Source organism: Anopheles coluzzii, chromosome 2 (assembly GCF_943734685.1).
Source record: "Anopheles coluzzii chromosome 2, AcolN3, whole genome shotgun sequence".
Lineage (NCBI taxonomy): Eukaryota > Metazoa > Arthropoda > Insecta > Diptera > Culicidae > Anopheles > Anopheles coluzzii.
The window spans coordinates 121,032,166-121,045,309 of NC_064670.1; the positions used below are offsets into that span (position 1 = coordinate 121,032,166).

General features: G+C 47.9%; 1 protein-coding gene across 4 annotated transcripts in view; it reads left to right on the forward strand.

Moving 5' to 3' along the window:
* Window positions 1-12,934, forward strand: part of LOC120961651 (peroxidasin) — a 37,690-nt gene extending 24,756 nt beyond the window's left edge. For all 4 annotated transcript variants that reach the window (XM_040385571.2, XM_040385574.2, XM_049606667.1 and 1 more), the window contains 4 exons: window positions 5,636-5,839; window positions 6,050-6,222; window positions 8,672-8,841; window positions 8,944-12,934. In XM_040385571.2, the coding sequence (XP_040241505.2) occupies window positions 5,636-5,839; window positions 6,050-6,222; window positions 8,672-8,841; window positions 8,944-11,701 (3,305 nt within the window). In that variant the 3' untranslated portion in view covers window positions 11,702-12,934. The remainder of the gene's footprint in view (window positions 1-5,635; window positions 5,840-6,049; window positions 6,223-8,671; window positions 8,842-8,943) is intronic.
* Window positions 12,935-13,144: the final 210 nt, after the last annotated feature.

Below are 13,144 nucleotides of genomic sequence, written 5' to 3' on the forward strand. Positions count from 1 at the left end.
TTTGTAGGCTAGAGAACGTTAGATTCGATCAGGACATCAGGACAAAAAGCAGTCCAGGCCTGACGCTGATTAACTCCGACCGACCGATTGCCAAAGGAGAAGGAAAAACACAGAACAAGCTTCTTGATACTTCCTATCAGGGGTTTTTTCATCGACCAAACAGAACTTGTAAACCATCCAATTCCGACACTGGTGATGGCTTTTTACCCGACCATATTCGGTCGGTGATTCAGATGACGGATGACACTCGACTTCCTCTCGGCTCACCATCAACTGCTGCCAATTATGAAGACGATGGGAGCGCTCTAGAATTCAATTCCGATTTCCCCGTTCCATGCCAGACAGACAGCCAGGCACAGTACTTCCCTGTGCTGTGATGCGTTACGGGTGTCACTGCGTAACGACGCTTTCGAGTTGACGTTCATCTGGCATTCTGACGAGGTAGAACGTCGAGCTCTGAAGTCGTCCTCCAACGAAGCATCCATAATCAAGTGATTCCCGGTGGCGGTTCCCCATCCCTGCCGCGTTGGTGCTGATACTCGATAATCAGATTGACAAATTTCATGCCCCAGTAACATTCGTTCATCGGGGGGGAAAGTTATGCCCAACCATGTCACCGAAGATGGTGCACCGAATGTGTGACCGAAATCTTGTACTCCAAACTAACTACCGCCGTATTTGGAGAGTGTGGGTGTGGCTGAGTGACATTTCGATGAAAGATGCAATTTGAATTTCAAATAACGCCATTCGACAAGCCAGACTTTCCCGAAGAAGTAGAACCCTTTGCGTGTCGTGCGAATGCTACCTTGTACCAGACACTTACGCTTATCAGTGCTGCGATGGATCTATCACGGAAGTGATACAGACGTGTTTTTTTTCTCTCCCCTCTTTTGCTTTGCAGCGAGTTTTTCTTGCTTCCTGCAGCAAACCTCATCTCACATGCAACTAAATGCGACTTGCTTGTCGGAAAAGGGTGCTCAATCCCCCCGCTAGTGATTCACCAATCCTTCACGTTCTAACGCATAGAACACGGACAGATACGGGGAGTACGCGTGCAAAAGATGGATGCCCTAACAGCCTCAACGCGTTCGGCATTCATTCACACCCAAACTTCGCTGCGTGTTTGGCGATCGATTGAATGATCGATCGAATCGAATCGAACGAGCGGACACAAATTGGTGGCGCAGCCAATTCCGGTACGTTTTTCGCTCTCCCGCTTGTGTTCCGTGCCTGCCCAAAAGATGGTGGCAGGCACGTCCGCCGAAATTACCGTTTGATTGTGATTTGTAATGAATGGAATGTAATTTTATTTCCGATTTGCTTTCCCGACGCCCTACGCGCCTGCATACGGTACGGTACGGTACGGATGGGTGGTGTTTCGTCTTTGTCAAACATGCTTTACCCTCGTGGTTCAAGATTGACGCAACCCGACGCATTCGGGGGGAGGGGGATGAATTGCAATCAGTAAGGGGCCGTAGAATGGGTCGAAAAAGGAATGGATGTAGAGGATAAGCATATTTGCACGAAGACTGAATGCACGGAATTGAATAAAGAATTCGGCGAAACGAAGTATTGATGACCTAAGAAAAAGGGTATCTTTTAAAAAGGAGATTATTGAGCTGCGAGCTGGATTGGATTTTTAAGGGATTTAAAAGGAAACTCAACATTGAAATGGGTAAAATGGGCTATTTTTATAAGAATTTCTTATCTACTTTCGAAAACATATCGCAAAGTGTACGCTAGTAAACAAATCTATTCAATGTTGCTCACATTGCAGCACTTTGGGCGTTTATCGATAATTCTGCATTACAACTGCGCCAAAAAGTATGCCATTTTGCTTAAATACCTTGCTTTTACTGTTAGATCCATTTCCAACGAAACCATTTAGCGTAGCGTTTCGCTGTGACATCTATTTTCTTTTAATGGCAAATGTAAAACCAACAATTCACTTATGAAAGCCATCTTGAGGCAAACTCTGTCGCTCCAAACGAACACTCTCCAACCAGCAGTCAGGTTTCATGTGTTCCATCTATGCTGCGTTGTCACGCCAAACGAGATTGTACGCTTACACCAACACCAATAATCGGCGAAACAAATATCAACGGACAGATAACAAAGATCTTCGTTCCGAGGTCGATCGTTGTCCTCTCACACCCCGTGTAATTCAATAAGGAAATAAAAACCCCAGATATAACACAAAATCGAAAGATCGATCCAGAGCGAACCATCGACGTAGTAGCATTGAAAAGAAAAGTCAGCACTACAGCAAGAAAAACGGCAGCACAAAAATGGTGCCAGCATACAATATTCATTTCATCTTCCGGATAACCGCCAACGGTGCGCTGCCGTGGGTCGACCGAGCGATCGGTTAAATGGATCCAATCAAATTATCTTTCACCTTGTCGTGTCATTTAATTTCATTTCGAACCCATCGCGCGTTCTAGGGCGAAGGCGTTCGAGAATCGACTGTCACACAAGAGGCCGCAGGAGGTGTCAGACGCCGAGAATTGAATGTTAGTAAAAAAAGGGTAGTGTAGTGTAGAGGGTGTCTTCAATTACAACTCCACCCGGGGTCAGCACAGTAAAAGGGGTCGGTCAGAAGCTGTAAACCAACCAGGGTCGTGTTTGTCGCTTTGACTGCTGCCATATTGAATTCATAATTCAAAAACGAACTTTCATTGGAAACGAGGAACAAATGGGTGGTTTTGAATTTTTGGGTGTATTTTTCGTGTAATAAATTCCATTTCGTTTGAAGATGGAAGGTACTTCAACTGGAAAAAAATCATTTGAGGATGTTGGGAAGGTCAAGAAAAAACAACTTGCCATTGCCGACCTACTACACGACAAAAAGAAGAATGTTCAACCTTTATCGGTACACAAGAACACGACACGATACGTAAAAGTGTACGCACACGCAACTCTTCAGGGAAAAACGGATAGCAAACCCCAAACCCAAAAAGAAGAATACCGGCTACTTTGCATATTTATTCATCCGTGTAAAAAGTTTAGTACCATCACATGCGACCCCAAACCCGGTGAGCATGATGCATGTAGCGTGCGAGTGATTTCTTATTTGGACCTTTCCCTTTTCGCTCTACTCCCCCATGAATGGTTCCCCATTTTGATTTGCATTTTTGGCGCTTATAATGATACTTGTTGCATTAATATGGTACGGCGTTTCCGTAATTGAAGGCTATCGTGCGTTAAAATGAGTTTTCAAAATTAGATTTATCTACACTCAACACACTCCCACAGGTGCCAAACCGTGGTGGTGCGCTCAAAAAAAGCTTTTAGCTCAAAACACGTCAATTGGCGCAAAGTTTCGACTTTTAAGGGCCGGCACGTGAAACATGATCAGGAAACTTTTCAACATTTTCCAGTTTGGATTGGAGCTGTAGCCCTTAAAACCGTGGCGACACTTTGGCGACACATGCTGTGAGTGAAGTGCTTTTTTTAGTTTCCTATTTATTTGCTCTTTCATTTTCAATTTTCCATTACAAAAGACAAACCAAATGGCAAAACAAACAAAGACGTCATGTCAAACGTCAGCCCGCGGGGGAGGTCTGGTGGAAGGGAAGCAAAATAGTCCCTTAAAAGCTCCTTCCCACGTGCAGTTTGTTTGGTTCAAATATGAAACTTTTTCTCCCTCACCCTCTCTCTTTATTGCTTTCACCCGAGTTCCATTTATTGCGGCATTCGTGTGTGTGTGTTTGTGTGTGCGCTGCAGAAGGAAAAATGCTTACCAATAAATCTGTAAATGCTGTCCAGAGCCACACAGGTTCCGCAACTGGTCCGCAAACCACGCAAACGAACGGCTTTCGAACCTTAAGACCGGTCGTATGCACCGGGTACGGGGTGGGGACGTTATTTTTCACTCAACCCGGATCCCGGACACGTACACAAAGCTAACACACCACCGGGCAAGGAAGCAAATGCATTCCATGAGCGACCGAGAAACCTTTGCAGCACATTTCCGTTTTTATGGTGGTGCCCACCGGTGCACGGGACACCAGATAAACCCCATTTCTATTTCTCATAAATTCGAAATCGAAGCCATACACACAGCATGGTCCATTCCTTGCACAGTGCACTCAGTGCTTCTTCCAACGTCTGCACCTTTGGTGTGGCCGGCTATAAACCAGCATTTCTACCAGCACATTTCGAGCATGGCGCGTTTGGCTTATGGTGTGTGCATGAGTCTTCGCAATCCCCGGTAAAAGGGGATGCAGCTGCTTCGTTCCGAAAAAAAGGTAGCCGGATTACCTTCGGCTTTCCAATCCACGGAATACTGCCTCAAATTTGGCAGAATGAAAATTGAGCTAACAGCAACATTTTCTACCTTAGGTGTGTATGTGTGTCTGTGTCAATGGATTTTCCAACTCCCAACTCCCAACAAAATGAAGAGTAAGCGACGCTGTCTGGTTTGGCTTACACAAAGACGTCCCTCCGAAACTGGACGCCACAGACACACTGTTGCACCACCGGGCAATGTTTTAAAACCCAGACAACCTCTCGTTGTTCCCCCGCGCCCGGTTACCCAGCACGAACGCACTCAGAAACATATTAAATTTTGAAACAGCAATGAAAACTGTTTGCCCAACAAAAAAAATAGAAGAGAGAAGATAAAACTCTCGGTGAGAAGAAAAACTATCTCTGCACAATAAATAATAACCCAGCAAAGGGGTTTCGGTTCGGTCCGGTGCCATCTTTGTGTGCTAGCACTCGGTTCCAGGTTCCACGGTATAATCCAATCTAGATGGTTTTTGTCTTTTTGTGTGTGCCCATTCTGGATCTGAAGGCTCAACTTGGCGCTCAACTATTGGAGGTGTTTTTATCGGACACTTTCTGGGCAGGAAGATATGAAATTCCATACACCAACAAAGCCTAATAGCTACGAACTGACTAGGAAGTTGTCTTTCATCCAATGATTTCTTTATCAAATATCACTTCAAAGTGAGCCTTTTTCCTAGTAGTAACTCAATAATAGCATTGAAATATAAGTATTCTAAGCAATTCCAATGAAGAGAGCCTCATTTTTGTAATAATAGTACACTCTAGGATGCTTTTAATATAGTTCTCACAGTGACTATACTACCTGCCAGCATTGAATATACAGTTTTTAGATAGATTCGCCAGATAAACCCCAAAAACTAGACCACAAGTTTGGTCAACAAACATTTCCTCACACACGTTCAATCGAGATATTCGTACGTAGACACACTAGGCGGTCAGAAAAAAACGCACCACCACAACCACAAATGACAGAGGAAAACAACAGACTGAATATTTCTGGCCATTGTGTTCTCTTTTTTCGAGTACGGGCAAACCTAATTCAACTCCACAAATGCTGTTTCCGGAACGTTTGGCAAAATATTTCACGTACACAGTACCGGTCAGACAATCCATCTGTTCGCCATACATGAAGCTCTGTGTGTGTGTATTCTGTGTCTGTATCTTCACCATCTTGGCCACAGTTTGTGTGCTTGTTTTCCCCAGTACAGTCCCCCAAAACAATATTCGTTGCCTACACCAAAGCGGGCCTATTGGGAAACTCTTATCGTTCGTTTTAATGCTCCCTCCTCACAAACTCCTGTCTCTAATCGCACTGAATCCGTTTTTGGCAAATCTTCCACAGCACCGCCGAGAATCGTGCTCGGGCCGGAAAATCAGAACGTGAAAGTCGGCTCCACGCTGACGCTGGAATGTGAAGCGGACGGTAACCCGTTGCCCCACATCTGGTGGAAAAAGGACGGCCTGCCGGTGAACGAAACGAGCCAGGTCTACTTTACCGACGATGCGATCGAGCTGACCATCGACCATGCGGAGGAGTCCGATTCAGGTGAGCATCTCTCCTCATTCCGCGCTAGATGTAAGGGTTTAACTGTTGCTTCGGTTGCTGGAGAACGGGTAGGCAATCTTTAATTGATCTAAACACCCCCAAACCACGACCCAAGCGAGCGTTGATGGAAACGTGATGGACTTTGACATGTGTACGGTCCCTTTCTTCGTTTAACTTCAAACCTTATCCCGATCTCCCTTTCCCCTTTAGGCACGTACGTGTGTGTGGCCGAGAATGAGCTGGGCATTGCCGAGGTCGAGGCGGAAGTGGTCGTGATCAACGTCGGTCCACCGCGCTTCCTGTTTGAACCGTACGACCTGGATGCCATCGAAGGCACGACGGTTGAGATGCCCTGCAAAGCGGAGAACGACGATATTCTGCAGGTAAGTTGGGAGCGGGATTTGGCAATGGGGGAAAAGAGTGCCTTTTATGCTCGGTTTCTTTGAACTTCCAACGGCAATGCATTGAGGCTAAGTGAAAGTGTTGGACAAAGAGAGAGAGAGAGAGAGAGAGAGAGAGAGGGAAAGAGAAAGGAAAAGCCTGAGGAAAAATGAGGTAGAGCTTCATCCATTACTAAGCCCGCTTCCCGGGACGCACTTGCTGGAGTTGTGAATTCCAGTACATCAACAGCCGGGGGTTCGTGTAATGCATTGGATTTTGCTTCAGTGCACTTCAGTGCTTCCAACCCGTAACGTGATGATGATGCACTCTCAGAATCCACCATCCACCACGCAATAGAAAATTACCTTGCAATGTAAATCCACCCCGGCACTGCGCATACGGTGGTACGCGGTGGTACGCGAGTAGGCGATTTTAGCCCAACCTGTCTAATTAGACATTTTCACGCTAGAAAAACTCTCTCCGGTACAGTTTCTGGGAATTTTTCGCTTTTGACGCCGAGTTGTGGTGTTGATGATTTTATTTTTTCGAAAGGCACTTAAAGTAATGAAGCGGCAGTTTTGAGAAAAATAAAGAGTCAGGGCCGCTGGAGGAGACAGCATAACGAAACGTAATTAAATAGAAAATCCTACTCTAATTCGACATGCTTTACCCACGCGAGAATCGATCCATCAACGAGCATGATACTACACAGTGCATCAACAAAGTAAGCTGCAATGCTGACTGTTAGGGCTGTTGTAAACTAGCCATTTAAGCACCAAATGAATTCCTTAGTGAGCCATGGATCAAGTTGGGCTTCTGTTTTGAAACGATTATAGGATTTTCCGAAGCACTTCCGGCATCTTGCCGTACATAAACAAGGTTTCATCGTCATTATGAACAAACCCCTTCCTTGAAGGGTGCATCTTTCAAGCTAATCCTTCACATACTGATAAGGGAGATTACAGCAACAAAATGGACAGACGGCAGCGGCTTCCCAGCGCCAGCCTTCAAGCACTTGTCGGATAGGACCTTTCATTAACGCTTCCGGTATTAAAGCTCCTTGGAATGACCCTCCCACCCTCCCACTCGACACTGTAGCATAAATAAGAAACCTAATGGTCCGATGGATGGATCACAGCAAATCCTCACATACACACATACATGCACAGACCGTTACATAGAACATTTTACAACGATTCCAGAACAGCAGCAGCAAACTCAGAAATCCATCCTTCATTCTTACTCGGGTATACTCGGGTGCAAAATGGCAACAAATCCCTCCCCACCATCAAGATGCCGAGACCCATCGTCCTATCGCTGCCGTGGTTGCTCGGACAAGCTCGCATTCCTCGCTTTTCCTACCGCCCCAATAAATGGACACCGGCAGAGCAGTACGTGCTAATCTGTACGTTTCCGATCATTCTTCTCGAACGGCAGCGATGACGAAGAAATTTAAAGACCATATCGGTCCATCGCGCGTTAGCCTGGGTTATGGTCCAGTGCGCTTAGGATGTTCTTGCGACTGGTGGGATGTGGTACTAGGCAGTGCGGGTAGATTATGCAAATTTAAGACGCAGTTGCTTTACTTTTCGGCCGATAAGAAGAAAACAGTAGCCGTGGTAGCCGTGGCCGATCGAAGGGCCGATGATGAGGTGCTGCTGGGGGATATCCTGCGCGCTATAAATGGCAAGATTTATGGATCCATTTAAGCATAATTCCTGTCTGATGGGCTTCCGGGCTATTGGGCTGCCACTGCCGTCGTCGCCCTCACCACCACTCACACACATTTAGCATCCGGCATCCGGTTGATGCTTCCGGCGAGAGGTATTTATTGCTCGGCAGTAGTGACCACCGCCAACCAACGCTACCGTGAAAAGTAAGGGGGTGCTTGCTGTTTGCAAAGATTCGATGCAAGTTTGCCTGAAGTATAAACTCATCGGAGCATCGGAGGGAATTTGCTTCCGAATGGGGGTATTATCTCGTCTTAAGATCTTTAATGTGGTCCTCTCGGGTATTGGGAAACGATGGGAAAGATGGTAAAGTTTTACTCCAATATTGGCCTTCAAGCGCGAGTTTGGTCATTGTCCGCCAGTTCCGCCTGTGCAAATGTTTGCCTCCGAATATCCACTGGCAATTGCACACACAAAAAAAGAGAAGGAAAATACGATTTTATGATCCTGCTAAGTCTTGGAGCGCTCCAACCAGCCCGAGCCATGGTTGATTTGTGACACATTGCATCGCAGCGAATGGGAGCAATAAAATCCGTTAATAAAGGACATGGCAGTCTTGTCGCTTGTCCTTTTGGTTGCGAAACAACTTGTGCTTATCGCTTTCCATCCCGCTGCCAGACAAACGACTGGAAACAATGTTCTAAACCCCCATCGAAACTTCTAATACATTGTTCTGTTTTGCATCTCATCCCACTCCCACCTCTTGTTTATCTCGAAACAGATCAAATGGCAAAAGGAGGGTCGTACCATAACCCCGAAAGACAAGTATCGTATATCATCCGCCGGCAGTTTGTTCATCGCCAACATCACGCTCACGGACGAGGGCCGGTACGAGTGCTCGCTGCTGAACAAGTATGGCCGTGCGACGGCCAGCGGCATGCTGACGGTGAAGTAAGTGGCCCCACACCACCTTGTACCCAGAAACATCTGTATCGCTGCCATGTTTCTTGTACTATAACATGTCTCTCTCTCTCTCTCTCTCTCTATTTGCAGGAAAAAGGCGGAGGCACTGCCCGGCGACCAGTACGTGCGGATTGCGATTGCCGAAGCGTCCCGGGAGGTGGATATGGCCATTAATCAAACCATCGGGCGCATGTTTTCGACGGGCCGCAACACCACACGCTACCACGACGACCTATTCCGCATCGTGCGCTTCCCGACCGGTCCTGCCCGTGAGATTGCCCGCGCCGCCGAAGTGTACGAGCGGGCGCTGGTGATTATCCGGAAGCATGTGGAGAGTGGCGCCAATCTTACCACCAACACGACCGACTTCTGGTACCAGGATCTCCTTTCGCCGGAGTATCTGGATCTGCTGGAGCAACTGTCCGGGTGTATGGCGCATCGTGTCACACCGAACTGTTCCGATCTGTGCTTCCACTCGAAGTATCGCTCGCTGGACGGTACGTGTAACAACTACAAACATCCTGCCTGGGGTTCGTCGCTTACCGGCTTCCAGCGATTGCTTCCACCGGTTTATGAGAACGGATTCAACAGTCCGATCGGCTGGAATCGTTCGGCAGTGTACAATGGATATAGGAAACCGAGTGCTCGACTCGTCTCGACCAGTCTGATCTCCACCAGTACCATCACACCGGACGATCGCATCACGCACATGGTGATGCAGTGGGGTCAATTCCTGGATCACGATCTCGATCACGCCATACCGTCGGTAACGTCCGAAAGCTGGGACGGTGTAGATTGTAAGAAGACGTGCGAATATGCGGCCCCATGCTACCCGATCGACATACCGCCCGGTGATCCGCGCATCCAGAACCGGCGCTGCATCGACTTTGTCCGCTCGAGCGCTGTTTGCGGGTCCGGCATGACGTCCATCTTTTTCGGTAGCGTTCAACCGCGTGAACAGATTAACCAGCTGACGGCGTTCATTGATGCGTCCCAGGTGTACGGTTACACGGAAACATTCGCGCAGGAGCTGCGCAATCTTACCACCGAACAGGGATTGCTGCGCGATGGACCTCACTTTCCACAGCAAAAGCCACTGCTGCCCTTCTCGGCACCGACGGACGGGATGGACTGTAGGCGCGATCTAGATGAGAGTCAGATCAACTGCTTCACGGCGGGTGATATCCGCGTGAACGAGCAGCTCGGACTGACGACGATGCACATCGTGTGGATGCGGGAGCACAACCGGCTGGCGGAACAGCTGCACCGCATCAATCCGCACTGGGACGGGGACAAACTGTACTACGAAAGTCGCAAGATCGTGGGAGCAATCATGCAGCACATCACGTACGAGCACTGGCTGCCGATGGTGCTGGGCGAGCGAGGAATGGCTCAGCTTGGGGAGTACCGTGGGTACGACTCGAACGTGAATCCAACCATTTACAATGAGTTTGCAACGGCCGCGTTCCGCTTTGGGCACAGTTTGATCAATCCGATACTGCACCGGCTGAATGATTCGTATCAACCGATCCCGCAGGGACATCTTCCACTGCACAAAGCATTCTTCGCACCGTGGCGACTGATGTACGAAGGTGGCGTTGATCCGCTTCTCAGAGGACTGTACACTGTGCCGGCAAAGTTGAAGAAATCGAACCAGAATCTTAACACCGATCTAACGGAGCGACTGTTCGAAGTTGCACATGCTGTGGCGCTCGATCTGGCCGCGATCAATATCCAGCGATCGCGTGATCATGCTCTGCCCGGGTACAACGATTACCGCAAGCTTTGCGGGATGAAGGTTGCGCAAGAGTTTGAAGATTTGAGCGGGGAAATTGCGGACCCGTTGGTGCGGCAGAAGCTGAAGGACCTTTATGGACATCCGAGCAATATCGACCTATGGGTTGGAGGTATTCTGGAGGATCAACTCCCGGGCGCTAAGATGGGACCACTATTTACCTGCATTCTGGTGCGTCAGTTCCGCGCGCTGCGCGATGGAGATCGATTCTGGTACGAGAATGAAGTGTTCAAGCCGGAACAGCTGGCACAGATCAAGCGTGCCTCGCTCGGTCGTATCATCTGTGACAATGGCGACAACATCACAACCATCACGGACAACGTGTTCGTGCTGCCGTCGAAGCAGGGTGGCTACAAGCGATGCGATGAGATCCCGCAGGTAAATCTGGAACATTGGGTTGACTGTGCCGACTGTTCGCGTCATCACAAGCGTTACGCACCCTTGCTACGGCAGCGAAGATCGGTGAGTCGTGCGAAACGTGCCCTGCCAATGAGCCCAGCCAAACTCGACGGTACGAATCATCAAGATCGGCTGGAGCAACCACACCCGGAAGACGAGGGACACTACGCACTGAACGATAACCATCTCGAGCAGACCGAGGATGATTCATCCTTTGTCGATGACGACATGAACGAGGAACGGATCGAAGGGCTGGAGGCGCTGATCGAAAGCTTCCAAAAGTCGATGAAACAGATGCGAAGGAAAATACGCCGTCTGGAGCAGCAATGTTCGGCCGCAGTTCTTGCGGCAGCCGCCGCTGTCGGTGGTAATGCTGGTGGGGCTGGGTCCAACCCGGCCAAGGGTAAACCGCACGGCCACTGTGTGGACAATAAGGGCATCAAGCGGTTAAACAACGAGATCTGGATGCGGGACGACTGTACCAAGTGTGAGTGCGAGCATCACCAGATCAGCTGCGAGACGGAGAAGTGTGCGGAGCTGATCTGCGAGAACAACCTCGTGCTGGTGAAGGAGGAGGGCAAGTGCTGTCCGGCGTGCGTCGTTGCGGACGAGAGCGGTACCATGACCACCATGATCATTAAGGAGGGACAGTAGAGTGTGAGGCCAGTTTGAGCAAATCAATTATCAAGGATCGCTCGATCTCTACGAGCGACACGCCATGGAATCGAATTCTGGAGTGGACTGAACTGAGAGTGGATTTTGTGGAAAAGGATCCTCCAGTGAGTGGGAGCGATATCAATAATCTAGAAACGAGAGATGAAACCAAGGAGGAGACACGAGAGACTAGCTATGTGGTACATATATCTCTTATCATGTGACTTAGTTATGTGCCATACTGTACACTTTCCGTCGAGCTGTACTTCTAACCATACCGTTGATAGACGTTAATTCCGTTTCGTTAGCAGCAATTATTAAGCGTGTTAGTGTGTTCTCCCGCTAGACAGCCCTGTACGGTGTCTAGGGATAGTAGGTTGTGTCCGAAAGGATCATTCATTATTAGTGCAGTAGATATTTTTGAGTTGTTGTAATTGGTTATACAAAAAAGGGCTCGTGGTTCTAGGTTTTAGTTTCCCAACAGCTTCAGAACCGTTTTAATAAGCTCAATACACTCATCAACAAAACAAAAAAGGTACCATTTAGACGAGGATAAAACGCGCTTAGTAAATTAAAGTATCACACACACACATAGTCTCTCTACCGTTTATCAACGTTTGCAAACTAGTTTTAGCGCGATTGAAGCCATTTATAGTCAGTTTTAGGGGTATAACATTTCTTCGTTGATGAGTAACATCGGATCGAGTGTGACCATCGGAGCCCAAAAATAGTAGCCCAAAAGTGTTTTTTGGAACAAAAAAAACCCGTAAACCCAATCAGGACATGGTCCGGATAGTGGGATAGTTTCGCCGATTAATCTTTAACCCACTACCCGAAGCTCCACTCATGTAAGGTGCCAAAATTTGGGAAGCCATGATCGGAAGCATCACCCTGTAACGGTCAACGACAGCAACGCAGACGACGATGACGACAAATACTACCATTACCACTACCACTACTACTATGACTAACTGTAAATACTTTTTTAAAAACGTTCAATTTTACCTTGACTAGAGGAAAGCAAAATGATATTCTAGCGAACAAGATCGGACATTCACGATCATCCATTATCGGTGATACAGTGGCATCGGCATTTAGCGACCCAGTACAGCAGAGAAGGATAGTCTCCCTCTCGCGCTCTCTTTCTCTCAACGACGATAACTCACGGTCGTGAGCCATTATCAATAAACGGACTCGATTGGCCCCGAGCGCAGATCGATTAGGCAACACTAAGTAGACTAAATTTTATTCGAAACACGGTGAAAGCAAATGGGAATTGTCCTTTCCCATGCACTTCCATTGCTCCCCGCCCTCCAATCTCTTCCCTGAATAGTCATTATGGGGTGCGGGGAAATGTGTGAAAAAACGGAAAATCAAACCAATTATAGCAAACAACCACTTACTACTGGGTGAACATTTGAAATGGAACAACAAAATAAATCG